This window comes from Myxine glutinosa, chromosome 12, assembly GCF_964187855.1.
Source record: "Myxine glutinosa chromosome 12, kmMyxGlut1.1, whole genome shotgun sequence".
In the NCBI taxonomy this organism is placed as follows: domain Eukaryota; kingdom Metazoa; phylum Chordata; class Myxini; order Myxiniformes; family Myxinidae; genus Myxine; species Myxine glutinosa.
This window is the reverse complement of record NC_136272.1, coordinates 108,566,272-108,591,691: the sequence shown is the minus strand read 5'-3', so window position 1 is coordinate 108,591,691 and position 25,420 is coordinate 108,566,272. Positions and strand designations below refer to the sequence as shown.

At 42.5% G+C, this 25,420-nt stretch overlaps 1 protein-coding gene across 4 annotated transcripts in view; it reads left to right on the top strand.

The window, feature by feature from the left end:
• LOC137437748 (uncharacterized) overlaps positions 1 to 25,130 on the top strand; it is a 170,395-nt gene extending 145,265 nt beyond the window's left edge. For all 4 annotated transcript variants that reach the window (XM_068132324.2, XM_068132327.2, XM_068132325.2 and 1 more), the window contains 3 exons: positions 17,786 to 17,908; positions 18,080 to 18,185; positions 22,675 to 25,130. In XM_068132324.2, coding sequence (XP_067988425.2) covers positions 17,786 to 17,908; positions 18,080 to 18,185; positions 22,675 to 23,387 — 942 coding nt within the window. In that variant the 3' untranslated portion in view covers positions 23,388 to 25,130. The remainder of the gene's footprint in view (positions 1 to 17,785; positions 17,909 to 18,079; positions 18,186 to 22,674) is intronic.
• The last annotated feature ends 290 nt before the right edge of the window (positions 25,131 to 25,420 follow it).

The window sequence follows — 25,420 nt, the reverse complement described above, 5'->3', positions numbered from 1 at the left end:
GGCCATCTTGACGATAGACCAGAAATCTAGACTCGTCACTGAAGATCACGTGATTCCAGTGTCCTGGCTGCCATTGACGGTGCTCTCTGGCCCACTGCAATCGGCGCTGGCGCTGTTGTCTGGTCAGGCGTGGCTTTCTCAGGGGACGCCTGGCACAATGGCCTGCTTGAACCAGTGGTTGGTTGACGAGCCTTATGGATACAGGCACATTTGTCAGTTGCTGCCACTCAGACCTAAGCCGATTAAGCTGACTTGGTACGGCCATTGCGGACTAACCGGTGCAGCTGGCGATCATCCCTCCTTGTGGTTCTGCGGGGACGTCCTGGCCTCGGTATTGGAGTAGGGACACCCCTCTGAGCATTTCGTTTCAGGATCTTTGACACCTGACCTTGAGTGATGCCATACTGCCGAGCAATAGCACGCTGTTTCATGCCGTAATTTCGTAAAGCCACCACTCCATGACAAACAGCATTGTTGAGTTGACGGACCATCTCCAGAGGAAGCGGCAATAACTTTTGGAGACGTGCAGCAGTTGTTTTCCACTAATACAGAACGCAACAACCCTTGTATACCTGACTTTGAAGCCAATCATCAAATGCACCTGTCCGTACATTTTGCCACGCCACCTGTGATGTAATCCTGTTGTTGACTTCTTGCTGCGACAGACAATCAGTGACATGGTTCTTTTAACAAATAAATCACCAAAGTGTAAAAGAAACTCACCAGATTGATATACTGAGTTAAGAAAGTAAACCCAAGTCAAGAAAAAAAATATATTCCATATTAAATGCCAAGTCTGTATATATATATATATATATATATATATATATATATATATATATATATATATATATATATATATATATACACGAGTATATATATCTTTCTGTATCTCGTATACAGTATATATATCTTTCTGTCAGTTGATTGTTTGTTTGACATTTGTATTACAGTGTACAAGAAGGTATAAATAAATGAATGACATGTTTATCGAACCATTTATTCGGGGGGAAATTATTACGGTAGTGTACCAAGCTGTTTTACTTGCAATTTTCAAAGTGCCGTCCCTCGTGATCGATGCACAATTGCAGCCGAGCAGGCACAGAGTGGCACACACGCTGGCAGAGTTAGATATCAATTTCCTCCAACTTTGCAGTGATTTGAGCCTTCAATTCCTGAATGGTTCGAGGCTTTTCACGATAAACAAGGTCTTTCATGAGCCCCCAAATAAATAAATCTGGAGGTGTAAGGTCTGGGGAGCGTGCCGGCCACTCGATCGGACCGCGGCGGCCGATCCACTTTCTGGGAAGGTTTTCCCTTTTTCCCTTTTTTCTCTGCTTCACTTCCCTTCGCTTGGTACACTTCCCTAATACTTTTCCCCCGAATAAATGGTTAGATAAACATGTCATTCATTTATTTATACCTTCTTGTACACTGTAATACAAATGTCAAACAAACAATCAACTGACAGAAATATATATATATATTGAATATATTGAATATATATTGAATATAATTGAATCAAAATATATATTGAATACATACATACATACATACATACATATATATATATATATATATATATATATATATATATATATATATATATATATATATATATATATATATACAGAAATCGGGCGTTACTTTTGACTCACCCATGCCGTTACGTTACTTTTGACAATCGGGCGTTACTCGGGCGTTACTTTGACAGTATATATATATATATATATATACTCACTACATATATATATTTGTGCAGCATCTGTCCTGTGTTTTGAGGTGTTTTGAATTACGTGGTGGTGAGGTGTAATCGTCCCAAACTTCCAGTCTGCACCTACCCCTCCCCTATGTATGTGCTGAGGGGTTCTTTCTTGAAAAAAAAACATTCAACCTAAATCTTCAACCTAAATTGCCGATAAAAATGTAATATCACAAACACAACAAATACATTTGTGCAAAGTAATTGTTTGTATTATGATTGGTGAAAATCATGACAACACAGCAACTCAGGTACAGTCATTATCCTCAGCTAAAATAAGCCCGTTCCTCAGTATCGACGCTTGGTGAGGCGAGCGTAGCGAGCCAAGCCAAGCTAGTATATATATATATATATATATATGTATATATATATATATATATATATATATATATATATAAGTATGTATATATGTATGTATATATGTATGTATATATGTATATGTATATATATATATATATATATATATATATATATATATATATATATATATATAGTTGCGGTTTTGAGTTTTGTACAGTCAGTATAATAAAGGTTAAAATTTCCCCGTCATAGTTAGTCACACAAGCAACATGTAGCCTCTCGATAGTGTAGTTATTTCTTCGTACTTGTGAGCTTAGTCCTTTTCCTATGTTAGTTCTGCGTTGATTAGAGTAAGGAGAATAGGTCCTACTTCTACTGACTATCCAGCCTCCCTAGCCTCATGCCCCTTTGCGCTGACTTTGGTTCATTTTGGGCGAATTAACACGAGGCAGGCCTAGGAGGGTCGGGGCGGAGCCGAATGAGGGGCGGCAGAGGAGCTGACGGTAAGCACGAGCCGCCAATCAGGGCTCAGAGGTTGTGGCGGCAGCACTGCGTCACAGGGCGTGGTTGGAAGGTTCGAGAGGGTTCAAGAAGGTTCAGGGCGTATCTTTTTTTTTTTTTTTTTTTTGTATACTGAATCGAGGCTCGTGAAAGAGCTAACATTTATTTCACAAACAAATCAACCAGACAAACAAAATATACAAAAAGAGGAAGCGGAAGACAAGATGGGGAGAGAAGGGGAAGCACACAACCACAACATTTGAGAGCAGGGAGAAGTGTGGGAGGGAGAGGGCTTGGGGACAGGAGGCGTGGGAGGGGGAGGGGGGGGGGGGAGGGGAGAGGTATAAAACACAAGGGGACCGAAATTAGCGGGGGTAGAAAAGATCAAGGTTTTGGATGGGGGAGGATAAGAGATGGTGGTGAACAGCTGTTTTAAAGACCTGGAGGGTGGAGTGGGATTGAAGAGTGTGATGGAGTTTGTTCCAGAGGCGGGAGAAAAGAGGAATGAAGGAGTGAAGGTGAGCAGAAAGTCTTGATTTTGGCAGTTTAACCATAAGAGGGTTGCAGGCAGATCTTGTGCGACCTGTAGGAATATTTGGGGGACAGAGCCCAGAGAGGGCTGGGGGGGCAAGGCCAGAGAGGAGTCTGTAGAAGACGGAAAGACCACCAACCTGCCTGCGGTGAGTGAGTGAAAGGCCCTTGGAGTTAGCTTCATCGCGGGAGATTCCAATGATTCTGAACGCTTTGGTTTCAACAGCGTGAAGACGGGCTAGGTGTGAGGCAGGAGCGAGATATATAACCCGTCGCGCGAGAGGACTGGCTGATGAACTGGAGGACTCGCAGCAGTAAAAGGACTCGTTGAACAAAGGTTTCGCGCGAGAAGAACTGACGAACTGAGGACTTGCGAGTGGAGAGCGTCAAAGGACTCGAGAGTTGAAGGAGCGCGGTGAGCCGAAGAGGACTCGAGGACTGGCTGATGAACTGAAGGACTGATGAGAGGACTCGTTGACGAGCAGGAGTTGAGAGATACGCGAGTGGAGGAAACCGCGCATGAACCAGAATACGCGCTCATATATAAGTTGGAAAGAGGATTGACGAGAAGAGGAAGAAGTTCAAGGAGTGGCAGAAGGCGAAGGGTACGGGAGCAGAAACAGCAGAGCATGAAAGTTATAAGGCAGCCAGGAAGGCTGCAAAGAAAGAGGTAGCAAAGGCGCAGGAGGCATGTAGGAAAATGTTCGGAGAACGCTTGGATTCGGAAGAGGGTCAGAAAGCAGTATTCAGGATTGCAAAGCAGATAGCGAAAGAGAGGTGTGATGTGATGGGGGTGAGTTGCTTGAAGGATGAAGTGGGACAAATCGTTGTCGACCCACATGGAATTAAAGGAAGATGGAAAAGATATATGGAAATGCTGTTGAATACAGAGAATGAATGGGATGGCAACATAGAGAGTAACCCAGTTTTAGGACCGGCAGAGAAGATAACTGAGAAGGAAGTTGAGGAAGCGATAAAAGCAATGAAGGGTAGAAAAGTGGGAGGGCCGACTGGAGTTGTGGGAGATATGTTGAAGGCAGCAGGAAGTTGGGGTGTGAAGAGAATGACAGAGATCTGTAATCTAGTGGTGAAAGAAGGCCGCATTCCAGTGGATTGGGAACTGAGTACCCTCGTCCCTCTATACAAGGGGAAAGGTGACCCTCTGGAGTGTGGCTCGTACCGAGCGATAAAGTTATTGGAGCATGGAATGAAGGTATTGGAAAGGGTGTTGGAGAGGAGGATAAGGAAGAAAGTGAAGATCGACGAAATGCAGTTTGGATTCATGCCAGGAAGAGGAACGACAGACGCGCTTTTCATTGTGAGGCAGTTGCAGGAGAAGTACATGGAGAAGAGGAAGAAGTTGTTTCTTGGGTTTGTTGATCTGGAGAAAGCATTCGATCGGGTTCCACGCAAAGTATTGACATGGGCATTGAGGAAGTTAGGAGTGGAGGAATGGTTGATCAGAGTAGTGATGGCAATGTACAAAAGAGCGCGCACAGCTGTAAGGACGAAGGACGGGAACAGTGGTGAGTTTGAGGTGAAGGTGGGAGTGCATCAGGGGTCGGTACTAAGTTCACTACTATTTGTAGCTGTGATGGAGGTGCTGGCTCAGAACGTAAAGGAGGGTTTACCATGGGAGTTGTTGTATGCAGATGATCTGGTGTTGATTGCGGAAAGTATGGATGGACTGAAGGAAAAGATGAACACGTGGAAGGAATGTATGGAGACAAAAGGTCTGAAGGTGAATATCGGAAAGACGAAGGTGATGGCAAGTGGTAAAGCATGTGGTGAGGTGGAAAGAACTGGGAAGTGGCCCTGTGCTGTGTGTAGGAAGGGTGTCGGAGTGAACTCCATTCAGTGTACAATGTGCGCTGAGTGGGTTCATCAAAAATGTAGTGGTCTGAGAGGGTCATTAACCAGTGTGGCAGCTACATTCAAATGTAAGGTGTGCACAGAGGGAGCTGCAGATGGAGGAAATGTTGAGTTGGATCTTGGAGACGGCGTGAAGCTGGAAGGTGTGAAAACATTTTGCTACCTCGGAGACATGCTGAATGGAGAAGGTGGATCAGACTCGGCAACGGTTGCTCGAGTGAGATGTGCATGGAAGAAGTTTCGGGAATTGAGTGGCGTGCTGATGATGAGCGGAGTGTCGTTGAAGCTGAAGGGAAAGGTGTATGCTGCATGTGTGAGAAGTGTTATGATTTATGGGAGCGAGTCATGGGTAATGAACGTAGAGCAGCAACGAAGGTTGGAAAGGGTGGAAATGCGAATGGTTCGACGGATGTGTGGAGTATCGTTGAGAGAGAGGAAGACAAATGATGAATTGCGAAAGATGATGGGAATAGAGCCTGTGATTGATGCTGTGAAGAGGAACAGGTTGAGATGGTTTGGTCATGTGTTGAGGAAGGATGAAAGTGACTGGTTGAGAAGAGTGATGGAAATGAATGTAGAAGGAAGTAGAAGACGGGGAAGACCGAGAAAGACTTGGCTAAAGATGGTGGAAGAAGAAATGCGGGCAAGGGGGTTAACAAGGAGAGATGCAGAAAATAGGGCAAAATGGAGAAGATTGTCATGGGGACCGCAAGGCTAACCCCCACTCTAGCAGGGAAAATGGCCTTTAAAATGCATGTTGTATATAAAGCGACTCTCGGTTGAGCTTTAAGCCGAGCTGCGTAGGGTGCATTAAGTTACACGAGTGATAACGGCTGTGTAACCGCCAGCCGCGCTGAGAGACGCGCATTTTCCGTTCTACCTCATCGGCTGCGTTTTGTTCGGGAGATTCACTATGAGGACCCTTCCACCGCCTGCTTGCCATCTTCGCGGGACATGCTGGGACCGTGGAGAGCCGGACAGGGCTGTTCCTGGATGACCACGTCGACGCGTTTGGCCGGAACATCGACCTGCCTGCAATTCCCTGTGTGAATGTGACGGGCCCGAGCATGGAAGTAAGATAAGACTGACTAAGTGCTGCTCTGTGTCTCTGCGTCCCGATCACTGTATATACATGTGGGAATAATAATTAAACCCGTGTTCTTCCTTTTCCATTCGATCGTTCTCGTGATTTCCTCATTGGCTAAGCGTGGTACGAATAAAACCGCTCGAATCGGGTTCCACTACTAAAACTGCACGGACCACGTGGTACTCAATCCGCTTGGCATACCCAAATCACACTTGGCTCGTGCGAGGCTTGCTTGCTCGCTTCCATGGCGGCGCAGGGATTTAGGTACGAGCGAGACTTGGTCCCGAAACCCTACCTTGCGTTTTGCCCGGAAGAGGCGTTTCAAGTCTCTCGGTTCCGTCAAGCCCAGAAAGAACAAGGGGATTAATCCCCCCTTGGTAAGGGGAAGAAGGGCGGTGGAAAACCGTAACAATATATTGCAGTCCTGAACTCACCAATCGTTTGAGACAAAAATGTAAAGAGGACAATTTTTGAGACTGTGTGTCGTTGGTTGTTATCGTGATTAATGGGTTTCAGAAGGTGGACCGTAGCCCTCACAGGTCTCAAAGTATCCACCTTCGTGTGTGCATGTACATATGACTGTGTGCACGTGTGTGTGTATATATATATATATATATATGTGTGTGTGACTGTGTGTGTGTGTATATGTGTCGTTGGTTGTTATCCCCATAAGCGGGTTTCAGAGATGGAACGGAGATCTACTAGGTCTTAAAGTATCCACCTCAGTGTGTGTTTGTGTGTGTGTGTGTGTGTGTATGTGTGTGTGTGTGTGTGTGTGTGTGTGTGTGTGTGTGTGTGTGTGTGTGTGTGTGTGTGATATTTGTATATATAATGTGTATAATATGTCATGTATAATATGTGCATGATAACATATCAACATATGTGTATAGAATGTAATGTCATGTATAATATGTGTACAATCACAATCGTGCGTGTGTGTGTGTGTGTGTGTGTGTGTGTGTGTGTGTGTGTGTGTGTGTGTGTGTGTGTGTGTGTGTGTGTGTGAGATATTTGTATATATAATATGTATAATGTGTCATGTATAATATGTGCATGATAACATATCAACATGTGTATAGAATGTAATGTCACGTATAATATGTGTACAATCACAATCGTGCATGTGTGTGTGTGTGTGTGTGTGTGTGTGGTATTTGTATATATAATGTGTATAATATGTCATCTATAATACGTGTATGATAACATATCAACATGTGTGTATAGAATGTAATGTCACGTATAATGTGTGTACAATCACAATCGTGCACGTGTTTGTGTAAATCACAATTCATGTGTGTGTGTGTGTGTGTGTGTGTGTGTGTGTGTGTGTGTGTGTGTGTGTGTGTGTGTGTGTGTGTGTGTGTGTGTGTGTGTGTGTGTGTGTGTGTGTGTGGTATTTGTATATATAATGTGTATAATATGTCATCTATAATACGTGTATGATAACATATCAACATGTGTGTATAGAATGTAATGTCACGTATAATGTGTGTACAATCACAATCGTGCACGTGTTTGTGTAAATCACAATTCATGTGTGTGTGTGTGTGTGTGTGTGTGTGTGTGTGTGTGTGTGTGTGTGTGTGTGTGTGTGTGTGTGTGTGTGTGTGTGTGTGTGTGTGTTTGGTTTAATGGATGTTAAAGTGTGTTGCGGTATTTCCCATCTACTCTGGGGTTGTGCATAACCACTTAAGCCGCATTATAACAAAATATATAATTGGACAGTATACTGTTGCATAAGGTGCAGTAAATTCCATGAATGATTCCGTATTGATACGTCATCAGTCCAGAATTAGTTACGTCCACATGACGTCACCAGTCCACACCTCCCAAAGTAAATGTCCCGAACAAGTTCCGTTTAAAGTGCACTTTAATCAGTGCATCGTACAGATACTGTAAATGAATGTGTTCTGCAATGTCCTGCAATTTATTCATCAAATGCTTGTTTTAACGCATCATGGGTGATCGACAGAACTCCAACTAGCCAAGTTATAGGTTTTTCGCAAAACAGGCAGGAAATTGCTGCTGCGGTAAGTGCTGTTTTTGGATGTGGGTGTGCATCTCGGTATGGTGTGAGAGACAAAGAGGCAGAGACCAGGCCTTGCCCCAAACTGAAGGCAACACCAATTGGTACAATTGCTCAAAAGGTGAAGCTCTGCTAAATTGGTGGTGCCTTTCGTTTTGAACATGGATCTTCCCAACTACACGTGGTTATTTGAGACCAATCCTAAAATTACAAAAGACAAAAACTCCAAATGGGGAAGTGCGCAAGCTCAGCATTTTAAGTCCCAGTCTTGGACCCGTATGTCTGCTTTCGGCTTCATCAGCAAGACCGTTTCGGCTTGGAATACATGGCTTACCATAAGACAGCATGTATACAGTGTGTATAGAGAGGTGGAGCGTTACCAGGTAATGGGTTCAAAAGATTGTGGCTATAACACCTGAGCTGTTTGTTAAATGGAACTAAAGGTAAAACTTTAGCTGGTTGCTTCCATCAGGGTCCAGTTTGTGTTTACAGTGAAATATCAATATCCCTCACATTCCAAGTTACTCTTCGGGTGTTTTGTCGTTATTGTTTCTTTTTCAGTCTTTAACCCCTATCTTTATTCTGTTTGTTTTGTACTTTGCCACAGACAAACCGTTTTTCTTGGTGTCACCATGGATACTGCAGTGATGTCACCAGCCACGTGGCCAATTGAGTGGGTGGTGCCTCCAAATATGGAGGTTCCTGTGGAAAGCGCAGATCAGGTTCGACAGGGTGGGCAGAGGCGTGATGGATTGACGCGTGGGACGGAGGTGGGAAACCGAGGAGCATAGGACTGTGGGAAGAGTAGGAAGAGGAAACCCAGAGGGTGGAGATTGCAGGAGTGGGTACAGGAAACAGGAAATGGAACTTGTGAAACAGAGAAAGACAGGAGAGAAAGTTTCAATTTGCATTAAGCACATGTAAATGAGACGAGGAAAGACAAACATTGGAGCTTAAGTTTGAAAATAGAGCAAGAATGAACAGAGACCCTGAGCAGGCCATTATTATGTTCAATAATGGTGTTTATTTTCAATAGTTGACCTCTGTCCCACTTTTAGATTAAGGTTTTTTGGGGGGGATTCTTTTTGATGTTCTTAAGACCTATTTTGCTTAAATATGAGGAAAAATACAAATAAAACAGCAAATGGAATCGCAAGCAAGACAAAATCGACCCGAAGGAGGCCATCATGTTATACAAGGCGGCCGTGGAATTTAACGTTCTCTCGAGGAAAGTGAAAGCAGATACAAAACTAATGAATGTTGAGTGAACAACCAGCTTTTAAAATTAGGATTGAGATCTTGTTAACAAATCAAAGTGGAAAATGGTCATGAACAGTGGTTAGATAGATAAGTACCTGGGGGGGGGGGGGGGCAGGAACGTAAGGTGAGAGCAAAGTGACAGAAAGAGAGTAACAGCTGGATCCTTTGAAAGGTGGATTGAGGAAAATACTCGGTTGGCAAAGAAGAAAGTCACGTATGCTGGATTGGCTGAGTGAGAAGAGGAAAGATATGGAAGTTATTATAATTAAAGGAAGGTGGATGAAAAGAGCTTTTTTTTTTTCGAGAAGGAAGAGTTTCTGAGTTGGTGATCCAGATATTATAGAATGCTGGGTCCAGGATAAATACGCGCTTGTCACACGAAACAAAGTGGAGCAAAAAAACAGGACATCATCCTCTGGGACATCTCCATATTACATACCCTGAAAAAGTGTCGAGTGCGGTGAAATGAAGGCAAGAGAAGAGGTAGGTTAAAGGGGAAGAAAAGGTAAGGGAGGAAGGTCATGAGAGTGAAGGGAAATTTATGGTACATACACAAAGGAAGATGGGGTAGGGGAGGTCAGATTTCCAAAATGTCAAAAAACATCGCACCTTTATACAAAGGAAGTGTTTGAGTTTGGTATTTTAAATATGAAATAGGCAAAGCCTACAAAGAATGAAACCCAAAAGAATTACCCTTTAGAACCCTTTATAATTAGCCTTTAGAACCCTTTATAATTAGCCTTTAGAATTAGCTTTTAGAACCCTCTAGAATTACCCTTTAGAACCCTTTATAATTATCCTTTAGAATTAGCTTTTAGAACCCTCTAGAATTACCCTTTAGAACCCTTTATAATTATCCTTTAGAATTAGCTTTTAAAACCCTCTAGAATTACTGTTTAGAACCCTTCATAATTAGCCTTTAGAACCCTTTAGAATTACCCTTTAGAACCCTTTATAATTAGCCTTTAGAATTAGTTTTTAGAACCCTCTAGAATTACCCTTTAGAACCCTATATAATTAGCCTTTAGAATTAGCTTTTAGAACCCTCTAGAATTACTGTTTAGAACCCTTCATAATTAGCCTTTGGGACCCTTTAGAATTACCCTTTAGAATGCCTTAAATACCTTTTAGAACCCATTAGAATTACCCTTTGGAACCCATTAGAATTACCCTTTAGAATTACCCTTGAGAATTAGCTTATAGAATCCTTTGGAATTAGCCTTTAGAACCCTTTGGAATTACCCTTTAGAACCCTTTAGAATTAGCCGTTAGAACCCTTTATAATTAGCTTTTAGAACCCTTTGGAATTAGCTTTTAGAACCCTTTATAATTAGCTTTTAGAACCCTTTAGATTTCGCCTTTAGAACCCTTTATAATTAGCTTTTAGAACCCGTTAGATTTCGCCTTTAGAACCCTTTTTAATTAGTTTTTAGAACCCTTTGGAATTAGCCATTAGAACCTTTTAGAATTAGCTTTTAGAACCCGTTATAATTAGCTTTTAGAACCCTTTGGAATTAGCCATTAGAACCTTTTATAATTAGCTTTTAGAACCCGTTAGATTTCGCCTTTAGAACCCTTTTTAATTAGTTTTTAGAACCCTTTTTAATTAGTTTTTAGAACCCTTTGGAATTAGCCATTAGAACCTTTTAGAATTAGCTTTTAGAACCCTTTAGATTTAACCTTTAGAACCCTTCATAATTAGCCTTTAGAATTAGCCATTAGAACCCTTTAGAATTAGCTTTTAGAACCCTTTAGATTTCGCCTTTAGAACCCTTTATAATTAGCTTTTAGAACCCTTTGGAATTAGCCATTAGAACCTTTTAGAATTAGCTTTTAGAACCCTCTAGAATTACCCTTTAGAACCCTTTATAATTATCCTTTAGAATTAGCTTTTAGAACCCTCTAGAATTACTGTTTAGAACCCATCATAATTAGCCTTTAGAACCCTTTAGAATTACCCTGTAGAACCCTTTATAATTAGCTGGGATTATAAAGCTGGGAGTGAGGGCCCAGGATTTAGAATTAGCTTTTAGAACCTTCTAGAATTACCCTTTAGAACCCTTTATAATTAGCCTTTAGAATTAGCTTTTAGAACCCTCTAGAATTACTGTTTAGAACCCTTCATAATTAGCCTTTAGAACCCTTTAGAATTACCCTTTAGAATGCCTTAAATACCTTTTAGAACCCATTGGAATTACCCTTTGGAACCCATGAGAATTACCCTTTAGAATTACCCTTGAGAATTAGCTTATAGAATCCTTTGGAATTAGCCTTTAGAACCCTTTAGAATTAGCCGTTAGAACCCTTTACAATTAGCTTTTAGAACCCTTTAGAATTACCCTTTAGAACCCTTTAGAATTAGCCATTAGAACCCTTTGGAATTAGCTTTTAGAACCCTTTATAATTCGCTTTTAGAACCCTTTGGAATTAGCTTTTAGAACCCTTTGGAATTAGCTTTTAGAACCCTTTGGAATTAGCTTTTAGAACCCTTTGGAATTAGCTTTTAGAACCCTTTGGAATTAGCTTTTAGAACCCTTTAGAATTAGCTTTTAGAACCCTTTGGAATTAGCTTTTAGAACCCTTTAGAATTAGCTTTTAGAACCCTTTAGAATTAGCTTTTAGAACCCTTTAGAATTAGCTTTTAGAACCCTTTAGAATTAGCTTTTAGAACCCTTTGGAATTAGCTTTTAGAACCCTTTAGAATTAGCTTTTAGAACCCTTTGGAATTAGCTTTTAGAACCCTTTAGAATTAGCTTTTAGAACCCTTTGGAATTAGCTTTTAGAACCCTTTAGAATTAGCTTTTAGAACCCTTTGGAATTAGCTTTTAGAACCCTTTAGAATTAGCTTTTAGAACCCTTTGGAATTAGCTTTTAGAACCCTTTAGAATTAGCTTTTAGAACCCTTTGGAATTAGCTTTTAGAACCCTTTAGAATTAGCTTTTAGAACCCTTTAGAATTAGCTTTTAGAACCCTTTGGAATTAGCTTTTAGAACCCTTTAGAATTAGCTTTTAGAACCCTTTAGAATTAGCTTTTAGAACCCTTTGGAATTAGCTTTTAGAACCCTTTGGAATTAGCTTTTAGAACCCTTTGGAATTAGCTTTTAGAACCCTTTAGAATTAGCTTTTAGAACCCTTTAGAATTAGCTTTTAGAACCCTTTAGAATTAGCTTTTAGAACCCTTTAGAATTAGCTTTTAGAACCCTTTGGAATTAGCTTTTAGAACCCTTTGGAATTAGCTTTTAGAACCCTTTAGAATTAGCTTTTAGAACCCTTTGGAATTAGCTTTTAGAACCCTTTATAATTCGCTTTTAGAACCCTTTGGAATTAGCTTTTAGAACCCTTTGGAATTAGCTTTTAGAACCCTTTAGAATTAGCTTTTAGAACCCTTTGGAATTAGCTTTTAGAACCCTTTGGAATTAGCTTTTAGAACCCTTTAGAATTAGCTTTTAGAACCCTTTAGAATTAGCTTTTAGAACCCTTTGGAATTAGCTTTTAGAACCCTTTAGAATTAGCTTTTAGAACCCTTTGGAATTAGCTTTTAGAACCCTTTAGAATTAGCTTTTAGAACCCTTTGGAATTAGCTTTTAGAACCCTTTAGAATTAGCTTTTAGAACCCTTTGGAATTAGCTTTTAGAACCCTTTAGAATTAGCTTTTAGAACCCTTTGGAATTAGCTTTTAGAACCCTTTAGAATTAGCTTTTAGAACCCTTTGGAATTAGCTTTTAGAACCCTTTAGAATTAGCTTTTAGAACCCTTTAGAATTAGCTTTTAGAACCCTTTGGAATTAGCTTTTAGAACCCTTTAGAATTAGCTTTTAGAACCCTTTAGAATTAGCTTTTAGAACCCTTTAGAATTAGCTTTTAGAACCCTTTGGAATTAGCTTTTAGAACCCTTTAGAATTAGCTTTTAGAACCCTTTGGAATTAGCTTTTAGAACCCTTTGGAATTAGCTTTTAGAACCCTTTGGAATTAGCTTTTAGAACCTTTTAGAATTAGCTTTTAGAACCCTTTGGAATTAGCTTTTAGAACCTTTTAGAATTAGCTTTTAGAACCCTTTAGAATTAGCTTTTAGAACCCTTTAGAATTAGCCGTTAGAACCCTTTAGAATTAGCTTTTAGAACCCTTTATAATTAGCTTTTAGAACCCTTTGGAATTAGCTTTTAGAACCCTTTGGAATTAGCTTTTAGAACCCTTTAGAATTAGCTTTTAGAACCCTTTGGAATGAGCTTTTAGAACCCTTTAGAATTAGCTTTTAGAACCCTTTAGAATTAGCTTTTAGAACCCTTTAGAATTAGCTTTTAGAACCCTTTGTAATTAGCTTTTAGAACCCTTTAGAATTAGCTTTTAGAACCCTTTGGAATTAGCTTTTAGAACCTTTTAGAATTAGCTTTTAGAACCCTTTAGAATTAGCTTTTAGAACCCTTTAGAATTAGCTTTTAGAACCCTTTAGAATTAGCTTTTAGAACCCTTTGGAATTAGCTTTTAGAACCCTTTGGAATTAGCTTTTAGAACCCTTTGGAATTAGCTTTTAGAACCCTTTGGAATTAGCTTTTAGAACCTTTTAGAATTAGCTTTTAGAACCCTTTAGAATTAGCTTTTAGAACCTTTTAGAATTAGCTTTTAGAACCCTTTGGAATTAGCTTTTAGAACCCTTTATAATTAGCTTTTAGAACCCTTTAGATTTCGCCTTTAGAACCCTTTATAATTAGCTTTTAGAACCCTTTAGAATTAGCTTTTAGAACCCTTTATAATTAGCTTTTAGAACCCTTTAGATTTCGCCTTTAGAACCCTTTATAATTAGCTTTTAGAACCCTTTAGAATTAGCTTTTAGAACCCTTTAGATTTCGCCTTTAGAACCCTTTATAATTAGCTTTTAGAACCCTTTAGATTTCGCCTTTAGAACCCTTTATAATTAGCTTTTAGAACCCTTTGGAATTAGCTTTTAGAACCCTTTAGATTTCGCCTTTAGAACCCTTTATAATTAGCTTTTAGAACCCTTTAGAATTAGCTTTTAAAACCCTTTGGAATTAGTCTTTAGAACCCTTTAGAATTAGCCTTTAGAATTAGCCTTTAGAACCCTTTATAATTAGCTTTTAGAACCCTTTAGCATTACCTTTTATAATTAACCTTTAGCATTACCTTTTATAATTAACCTTTAGAATTACCTTTTATAACACGTTAGAATTGCCCTTTAGAACCCTTTAGAATTACCCTTTAGAACCCATTATAATTAGCTTTTAGAACCCTTTGGAATTAGCTTTTAGAACCCTTTAGAATTAGCTTTTAGAACCCTTTGGAATTAGCTTTTAGAACCCTTTAGAATTACCCTTTAGAACCCTTTAGAATTACCCTTTAGAACCCTTTATAATTAGCTTTTAGAACCCTTTAGAATTAGCTTTTAAAACCCTTTGGAATTAGTCTTTAGAACCCTTTAGAATTAGCCTTTAGAATTAGCCTTTAGAACCCTTTATAATTAGCTTTTAGAACCCTTTAGCATTACCTTTTATAATTAACCTTTAGAATTACCTTTTATAACACGTTAGAATTGCCCTTTAGAACCCTTTAGAATTACCCTTTAGAACCCATTATAATTACCCTTTAGAACCGTTGTGAATTAACTTTTAGAACCCTTTTGAATTAGCCTTTCAAACCCTTTCGAATTACCCTTTAGAACCCTTTAGAATTACCCTAGAGCCCTTTGAATTGCCCTTTAGAACATTTTAGAATTGAACACGGTGGGTTAGAAAGGTTATTCTTCATCTTTGATGGACGGACAGACGGACAGACAGCCAAATATTGAAGCAATATGATAAACTGCTCAAACATATGATAAACACACACACAAACATATACACAAACACACACATACATATACATATGCACACACATACATACACACAAACACATAAACAAAAACACACACACAAACACAAACAAATAAGGACACACACACACACACACACACACACACACACACACACACACACACACACACACACACACACACACACACACACACACAATTGATGGTGTATACAAGGTTACTGACGATATATTAGCGCCTAACCCCAGTCCAGCACACAAAGACATTTCTGTTTCCTGCCTGCCCTGCCGCTCGCCTCCCTCGAGACGCCTGTGGCCAAGATTTATAGCCATGCTTTGCTTAGCCAGCCCAGCAGGCAGTTATCACCTTGAGGGCCTTGGCTGCCTGGACACCAGGAGAGCCCATTCTAGAGGAGCAGTCTTTCTTCTCAGGCTTGTGAAAGTAGGGTGCAGGCCCACCGACCACATGGCCATTCCCGGGCGACGAACCGATGTGCCGAGTTTTGAGAGATGATGCAATTTGTGCTTTCACTTCGCACCGCTCACATTAATCGTTGGCTACTTCATATTGTCCCATCACTTTAACACTACAATTGATTAAAAGTGCACATTGCAAACAGTTACAACTGTCTTTTTTTGCACACAAAATCTAGGCTCATGGATGAGTCAAGTGACAGGGATTAGAAAGGCGACGTACTGACTGCAAGGGAATGAACATACAGAAAAAGAGAGGAGAGGAGGCAGAGAGGGACATTAACCTGCAAGAAAGAGGGGTAAGTTCGGGGGAGGGTTATTTGGGACAGGAAAAATCCCTGGTAGAGTGAGGGAGGATCGAAGTTTGTCTGTTGTCGTTGTTGTTTTACATTCACTCAACAAACCACAACCCATCCTTCTCCTTATGATGTCATTTGATCACAAATAACTTTTGAGCATGATTCATCCCATTTACTACCCAAAAGTAAAATCAGCCACAACTCACGGAGGCTTCAATGTTGAGTTTTTGACAGCCAGCATCAAATTTAACTGACTGTATCGTTTTGGGGATAGAGTGGGGTAGAGACAGCGAGAGAGAGGGAGATTGTACAACTGCAGTAGCACAAAGTGTGCCCCTCATTCAGCCTCAGGCAGGCCTGGCTGTGGCTAGCCAGCCCATTAAGTATTGATGCGCGTGGCTTTATGGTGTCTCACTGGATCAGGGCGCCATGTCGGCCTGTATAATCCAGTCTTTGGGCTGTCTGTAGCTCACGTGCTGTTTTACACAAACACTTCGCGGCTTCTGGTGCCGCTTTATGGCAGGAGCAAGGACAAATCTCGTAGGTCCAGTGAGGTGAAGGAAACCAAAATGCTGGAACATGGGGTTGAAATGAATCGGGCAGCAAAAGCCGATAGGGATGCGAGGAGAGAGGATCAAAAAAAAAAATATGAAGAGTTGACGAAAGAGAATGATGACGGCAAATAAAAGAGCTTGCTCACTCGAGGGAATGAAACACCGATGCTTGGAGGAGCAAGGCGCTTGTGTTTTGCATTTCCTTGCACCTGCAGCGGGTGCTCAGCTGCCAGCGCCTGGCTCGTGGTATGCGCTCCGGATACGGGCTAAATCACCGTCATACTGAGCCAACAAGACCCAGGTCACCACCTTTCTGTTAGCTCCACCGTCCACGAAAAGGAATGGGCAAACCATCTGTTCAAGTTCTTCTTCCTCTCTCATACTATTTCCAACTCCATCTTTTTTACATTATTCTCCACCTCTGTATTATTCTTCATTTTTCGTACCTCTGTACACTCTGCTTCTTTTTCTTTCTCCTCTTTTAAGTCTTTATCCTTCCCTCGACAGTTTGCGTCTCGCTCCTTTTACCGACCTCCTTTTGCATTCTCCCCCTTGGTGATTCTGCCCTCTGATTCATACGGAAGCAGGTGGTTCATCAACTAAAGAGGTATTTGTCATTGAGATTTTACTGTGGTCTCGAAGGCCCATGGAGGACCCTATGCTACATGCATAACAATTGACAAATTACACACATAGGATTTGAACCTTGGATCACAGTTAGTCCGATGAGGCAGGTGCTCAGAGGGGAATGACATCCAGGCTGCCCCCAGATGGTTTAACCCAACTTGGCCATGGCTTGTTTTACAATAAAGTTGCATCAGCAGTTTTGTACTGGTGAAGAGGTCAGACCCGGTATATCTGTTGCTTATGTTATGAAATCGCGCTGCCAACAGGTGGACCATCGTTCTGGTGCGGAATGTGTTCACACTATTCTAACTTGTTTTTGAAACAAAAATAACCAATCTCAAGTTCAACTGCATTAAAATATCAAAGCAGACGTCCGATGCCTTGGTTGATACAGACTTTTGCGAACCCACGTGACGCACTGACTTTTTGGGTGGCGGTCCGGTACTCGGCCTGCAGAGACCTCACTCCTCTCCTCGATCTATTTTTCTCCATCATGGTTTCTCTGATGCAGACAAGTTGCAGAACAGAAAATACACTTCTCGTGCTTTTTCTGCCTCTAATCCTGTGAATGTCCTGTCTGTTCCCTCCCCGTTCCAACTCCTACATTCCCCGCCCACCCTTGCTCTCCTGCTCTCTGCCTTGCCTGCCGTCCATCACACTCTCTCTTCAGGAGCAAGTAGCAGGCCTCGGGCCCCAAGCCCTGCCAGCTGGTTACCCTGGCAACCGTCTCCCAGCAACCCTGCCCGGCCCGGCCCCTATGGACAGGAAACTCGGCATGCAGCGACAGCTTTCGGTGGGTCGAGGTTAGAAAGAGTTTGGGAGAAGAGGGCAACAGAAAGAAATGCAGTTACGCATTAATTTGAGCTTTTGATGATATGAGATCTGTGGGAAATTGCAGTCTTGTTGACAGTTACGTCATTCATTTTTACGTTTGCATTTGAATCCAAACCCATTTACCTTCCAGGAGAATCAACTGTCCCGACAGCAGCTACAACCAATGCAGCAGCACTACAAGGATCAGGCCCTGACAGCTTCAATGGTGGCGTCACAGCCTCCATGCCCTTACACTGGTAAGTTCTACCTGTAAGCATCTGAGTGGGCAATCAAGCGTCCTTGAGCTGCAAAGGAATGCAAAGTAAAACGTACACATAAATAATCCACTACGGTCCAGGCCTATCATGCTCATGTTATCATACCTATAGAGCACTGCTAATGACAGGTGTAAACGCGGAACTGCTTTAATTCCTATTTTATTTCTCGTCTTTTTTGGGGGATGTTTTTTGGGTTGGGGATGGTTGGGAGGGGTGCGTAATAATGTGCACATCACAACAACATGCATGTGTGCGCACACACAAACACACACACACCCACACAGCCACACACACACACACACACACACACACACACACACACTCACACACACACAGAAGATACCAATGACACAAGATGGCGGCGGCGAAGGAGGCAGCATGACTTGCCGGTTGTGCCATCTCCCTCTTACCCTGGACGGAGAGGACCAGGAGCTGTTGAGCAAATCAGTTTCAAAGACTGCAAAGACTGATCTGAGAATGCCACCTTTGATGGGACGAGATGGTGGTCGGTATTGCGTCGTTTGACGTGCGTTTGGGGTCTGGAGTTTGGTCGTTTGGGGTTTGGGCCTGGCTCTGGAGCTTGGTGGGACTTGTGGGCCCTGTGCTGCCGGGTGGGAAGGCCCGGACATTGACGGACCTCCTCCTGTGGAGCTCCGTCCATTGAGGGTGTCGGAGGGTGGCGTAAGATCGAGGATTCGTGCCTTGTGCAGTGACTTCAGAGTGCACAGCGACTTTAATGGTTGGAGGGCCGTGCACGTGGCGCCCGGTGTTGCGTGGATCGTCTGATATGTGGCCTGGGCCGGCGGCTTCCTGGGTTTCTCCAACTTCGTCATGCTGGGAGTGAGGGCCCAGGATTTGGCAACTACATTTAAGCCATGTTATGCCTGCAGGGAACCGAGCTCCAGGAGATCCAGTAACACGCCGAATATAACAGCATCGTGGGTGCCTCTGATGGGGGAGGGGGAGGTACCCGTGGCTTGATGGATTTTACCGACTCTAACCCATCGAGGAGGACACACACAGGCACACAGGGACGGGCACACAGGGACGGGGCCTGAGATTTGGCTGTCCCAAGTGGAAGGGGAGCCTGAAATTTGGTGGACCTGAGTGGAAGGAGGGCCTGAGATTTGGTGGACCTGAGTGGAAGGGAGGCCTGAGATTTGATGGACTCAAGTGGAAGGGTGCCTGAGATCTGGTGGACTCGAGTGTAAGGGGAGGCCTGAGATTTGGCAGACCCGAGTGGAAGGGGGGCCTGAGATTTGGCTGGCCCGAGTGGGAGGGGGGCCTGTGATTTGGCTGACCCGAGTGGGACTGGGACCTGTGTTTTGGTGGACCCGAGTGGTACGGGGCGGAGGAGGGGGGGGGGGGGGGAGAGGGAGGTGGGGAGGACCTGTGAAAAAAGAGGACCAGTGGCGGTGATGCATGCATGCATGCAAATACACACATGAAGCAACATGCACAAGCACATGCACACACGTGCATGCATCGTGATTTTTACGTATACATGCACGATTATGGTTCATGCACGTTTGGCTTTGGGTTTGCTTTGGAATGCTTTGTTTTGTTATGTGTGACATCATATGCTGTGTATTGTATGCACACATATTACTTTTATGCGTTATATACACATACATATTGTGCACATTTTATATTGTATACACATGTTATATGTGACATGTTGTACAGTGGTGGTATGTTTTGCACACTTGTATTGTGTGTGACATATTGCACATATGTTGTACACACACACACACACACACACACACACACACACACATGTGCATGCACAAGTACGCATGCACATACACACACATACACACACCATACACACACCCATACACATATACGCATGAATGCATGCACAGACACATACACATACACACATGCTAATGGAGGTAGATACTTTGAGAACCAGTAAATCTCCGTTCCATCTACTGAGGCCCACCCACATGTCGGGATAGCAGGCAAAAGCAACTTGCATGCATACACACACACACACACACACAAAGGTGGATACATCCGAGACCTGGCAGGGTTTCATTTCACCTTCTGAAACCCACTATTTGAGATAACAATCACTGACACACACACACACACACACACACACACACACACACACACACACACGAATGCACACACACATGGAGGTGGATATATCGAGACCTGGGAGGGCTTCATTCCACCTTTTGAAACCTACATATGGAGATGATAGCCAGCAACACGCTTGCACGTACACACACACACACACATACCTCATTGGCATGTCTAAGAAGAAGTCAGCTCAACTAAGATGGAAAACAAATCATTATAAATGTCCAAGACTAAGGGCACTACACAAACAGCTTTAATAAAATGATGGGACTGAGTCAATCGGACAAGTGTAGGTTCTGCAAAGTAGAAACAGAAAGCGCAAGTCACCTATCGGGATGTAAAAACTCATGTCAGAACAGCTGTACACCAAAAGGTACAACAAGGTATATAGATTAATGCACTGGCACATCTGAAAAAAAATTCAATATCCCAGTTCCAGAAAATTAATGGAAACATGAACCAAAAGCAATCATTGAAAACAAGGACATAATACTCATATATGAGCTGATGATCCCATCGAGCATGAACATATAAAACAAAGCATTGCGACCGGATATCGAACTTAGGTATAGAAAAGAAAAGCAGGCATTGCTAATTGAGGTGTCAGTACCCAGCGATCTTGGCCTAAACAACGCACAAATCAAGAAAATGACAAAATACCAAGACCTTAAAAATGAAGTGAAAAGACTTTGAAAGCGGAAGAGCGCCAAAATTGTACCAGTAATAATTGGAGCAACACAAATGCTAAATAAGAACGTCATGGAGATTTTAAGAAAACATCCTTGGGAATATTACTACAAACAAACTCTAGTTGGAAACCCTTAGAACAAGACTTTGAGAACTAGAAAACTTCACAACTTGGTCCATGAATCGTAATCCATTACCAAAACAGAGCGGGATACTTAAAGCCGTTCCACCTTTCAAAACCCAAATATGGAGATAACAACCAACGACAAACACACACACATTGATAAAAATACAGACAGAAACAAAACACTCCAAAGAGATGACAGGCTGACACATGTCCGCTAAGTAGTAGAAGAGTGTACTGATATCTTCCGCACGATACTAGTCTTCAATATTCCTCTCTTTGCTTCTCAGTACCTGTCCATTCTATGGCTAAGAGGCCTTGACAAATGGCAAACGCAATATTAGTCTATTAGCTGTAAGCATTCATATATACCGTGGGTACCTTCCTGGAAGCCGTTAAGTGCTGTATAATGCAGAAGCCATGTGCAGAACTATAAAAGTGACAATACTTATGGTTTATCATTTTTAATAATACTCAACACCTTCGCATTGGCTTTCAGCACATCTGCCTGCAATAAGACTCATTGGAAATTAAACAAGAAATCACCATGGCCTACTTGTCAGGTTTCTGTAACAAGGCCTCCATATGACTAACTGTATTTGTTTAACCTTTCCGCAAACCAGACTAAGTGGTGTAATGGTTCGGGTGTCCGCTGAGCATGGAAGGTCGCGTTTCAAACTTGGTCGGTGATAGTACGAGCCCGGGTTTTAAATCCCAGGTATACCACAGGTGGTTGCCCGTTGTCTACTAATGCCCGTGTAAGTCACACCGAAGTACGCCGATGCCTCCTCATATCTTCATCCTCCACGTGATTGATGTACCAGCTCCACAAAGAGCCACAGGTTAATGTAGAAAATAAAAACGATGGATGCGTTTGACCCCGCGCACCCGGAACGTCACGATATCCCTGTACACGCACGCAGTCGATCAAGGCTCACGGGGATTTGAACCACAAAATGAGCTACACGCCACTTTCCAACCAAGCATCATTAAACATGAAAATGCGTTTAGTGCGTGGACACCTCACACAACCATGCTTTGATGTTTTTTATTTTTTTAAACATCATTTATGGAGTTACCAAAAGCTGCGACAATTAATAGACTAACGACAGTGCTTTTTTGGCACTAGGCAGTTGAAACGTTATCGACATAGCTGGTCGATTGTCTTCGACGTAGTTATTGTGTTAGCAGCATGAACCTAAACATATGTGGCACTTTTCTTTTAGGGTTTGCTTTTTGATGGACATTTTCTCTTCTTTAGCAGATTTACCTCTATAAGGAGGGGTGTGGGTGGTGTTGGGTGGGGGGAGGGGGAGGTGGAGATGGTCTGTCCATGTTTATCGTGAGCCAGGATATGTATGTTTGGAGCCGATTCACATTGAGAGATTTTGGTTTTGAAGAAGAACCAGCAACATAAAGCAAACTAAGACTTGTTGAAAATAAACATATTTTGTTGCGATTATGAAAGATTATCTCTAGTTTTGACATGTCTGTATTGATTTCAATTGGACAGCTTTCTGCTGTCACAACTGTGACTTGACTTTTCTTTTCCACCTGTGACCACAGCAATGTCTTCGAGGCCAACGCAGCCTGTCATGCCTATGCCAAATGGGCAGCCGTCCTTGCACTGTGACCCTGTGAGTGTCGGTTCGGCTCAGGCCTTACCCTTGTACGGCCACCCTCAGAACCAGACCAGCATCCCAGGCCTTCGGCCAGGCAGCACGGCACAAGGCACAAACATGTCAGGCCACGGGGCTCACCTCATTGCAGGAACAGCAGCTGCAAAGGCCTCCATCTCTATCAGGCCTCAGGTTGCTGCAACACATCTAAACAGGCCTGCTATGACATCAAGTTGGCCTCAACAGCAACAGTTAACGCAAGGCCCAGGAAATAACATGCCTGCCGCATTTTCTGGCTTGCAAATGCTTCAGAGCAAATCGGGCATGCACAATTCCTCGATCTTAAGTTTCTCATCCACCGTGGCGCAACCTGGCCAGTTTGCATCCCGGGCACAAGCGGTTATGCCCATTCCATCGACTCCATCACATCAGGTTGTACCTGGCCGGCCCGGACCTCCCATGGGTAGTGTTGGACATGGAGTGTACCCTTCACTACAGCTTAGACCACAAGGCCCCGGTTCTTATTACCAGGCCAATCCATCCCTCAATGGCCTCGGCCTACCCGGGCCGACGCCCGGCACTGATTTCATGGAGTCGTTTCTAAAGGGTAGCAGCAATGAAGATTGGCAGGACCTTGAGGAGATCTTGGGACAGAATTGAGTCTTCGTCGGGGTTTCACAACTTCTCACCTTGGAAGCTACACAAGGCCTTGAGATCAGACCGATGCTGCTGTTGTGTCCATTTCTGTGACTTTATCACCAGATTTCCCTCACTCCTTGTAAATGGCCCGAGGACAGAAGGAAATAATTGACCACGACGTGCTACTTGTGCCTTAATACCTTGCAATAGCTTTGTACCTCTTAGCAGCAAGTCCTCAGTCATTAAATGTACGTATTTATACTTGCCATACCATACCAGCCCAGTGCCAGAGGGACAGTACACACTTGATTGTATTATTTGTTTAAAAAAGTGTTTTATTTGCAGCTGTTTATAACTTTGTAAATAGATTGAAAAAGCGTTTTTTCATGAATTTCCTAAAAAGTATTGGGTTGTTTTTTAAAGTAACTTGCGTTAAGCCAATTTGACGACGTAAACTTTCCACATTGTAAATACTGTATTTAAAATTGTTGTGTCGAAGCATATTCCTCCTGCACGCAACATAACTTCACGCTGCACGGTCTCCTGCGTGACCCTCATAAGGGTGACCATAAGGCAGGCACTTGAGCTGGCAACTTTTGAATTTCCCAAACCGGTTCGCCATTCACTGGCCTGATCTTCTCCTTCAGAGTTTGCCATTTGATGGTTTTTGGCTGTTTGCCTAAATTTTATGCTGACTTTTCGTGGATAAATTGAGGCATTCTCTTAATCTGTGTTTACACTGACACCTTTTGATGTTAAAAAATATATATTTTAGAGCCAAATCTGATCATTTGGTGCAATCTCAATGCATTACATATCTAATGCAAACGGCGTAGGGAACAATGCCCCTTCTATGTGAAACCTTTTTGGCTTCAGAAGAGTTTTAAAGTGTTCCTGAAACGTGGTACAAGTTACTTCAACAGAAACATCAGACTCTAGGTCATGTAAGATCACCTTTATGTATTGTATCTTGGACCAAGTGTTTCTCGGGTGCTTATTGTCATCGTGAGGAACAAGCATCCAAACGACACCTTTTCATCAAGCAGCGCCCGCTTACGAGCTCCGATATTGGCCTAAGATTCATGATGGCCACCAACAACATGCCTATTCGCCTCTTCGTTTACCATTTGGTCAGGAGACCATGTCTTGGTGATCCGAGGTTTGGCTACCAGTTAAATGGAAAATTTTAAATGGGAGATTCGGATCTGCCGTGAAGACGCCCGACTTTCTAAAACAGCGATACATACAATTGCACATAGACAACATTCTCTTAACATGGGGATTAAGATGTGAAGAGATCATTTGTTTTGTTAAACAAATGATCCTGTTGCTTTTGGCAGAAATGAATGCCTGTCTGAGCTCTATCTAACAGCCCTGAGAGAGATACGCATGTAGACAAGCCTGTGCTGCTATGTAGCACGGATGTCTATCACCTTGAGTGCGTTGCCGGCGATGCGGGGAATTGAGCCACCCTGGCAGTGTTTCTTTGCATAAGGGAACAAACGTACTGAATCGATGCATGGTTAACAAAAGGTCTTTTCCCATGCTCGCTTCTTCACTGCATTACCATGGAGCATGAGGGTATTGCATCCAAACACCCGCCTGGCATTGCGCAGACGATCCGACATGGGCCCCAGCCTTGAATCATGGCAGCTTGTAGTGTGCGGGATTTGAATGCGTACTGCTGCGTTCGAAAATGTACATAGTTGTTTTTTATGATATGTTATGAAAATATGAACATATAAACAGCAGGTTTTTACACTTCCTTTTTGTCTGACTAATTTTTCTCACTTACAAATACTTATTAGATATACTTACCGATATACATATAATTCTTTCTTGATAGAGTGTCGGCGCTACCGAAGCACTCTCTTGGTAAGGGTTGTGCTGGATATTTGGCCATTGCCTTCCCAGACTACTACTCCATTAGCAGTCCCAATTATTGCAAATTAGGAGGGTCGACTGGGGAAAGTTTTTGTCCCAAGACTTTCACGAACCAGATGGCCAGGCCTGATGTGATTTGGGCAGGAGAATGAAACTACAGAGTTTACATC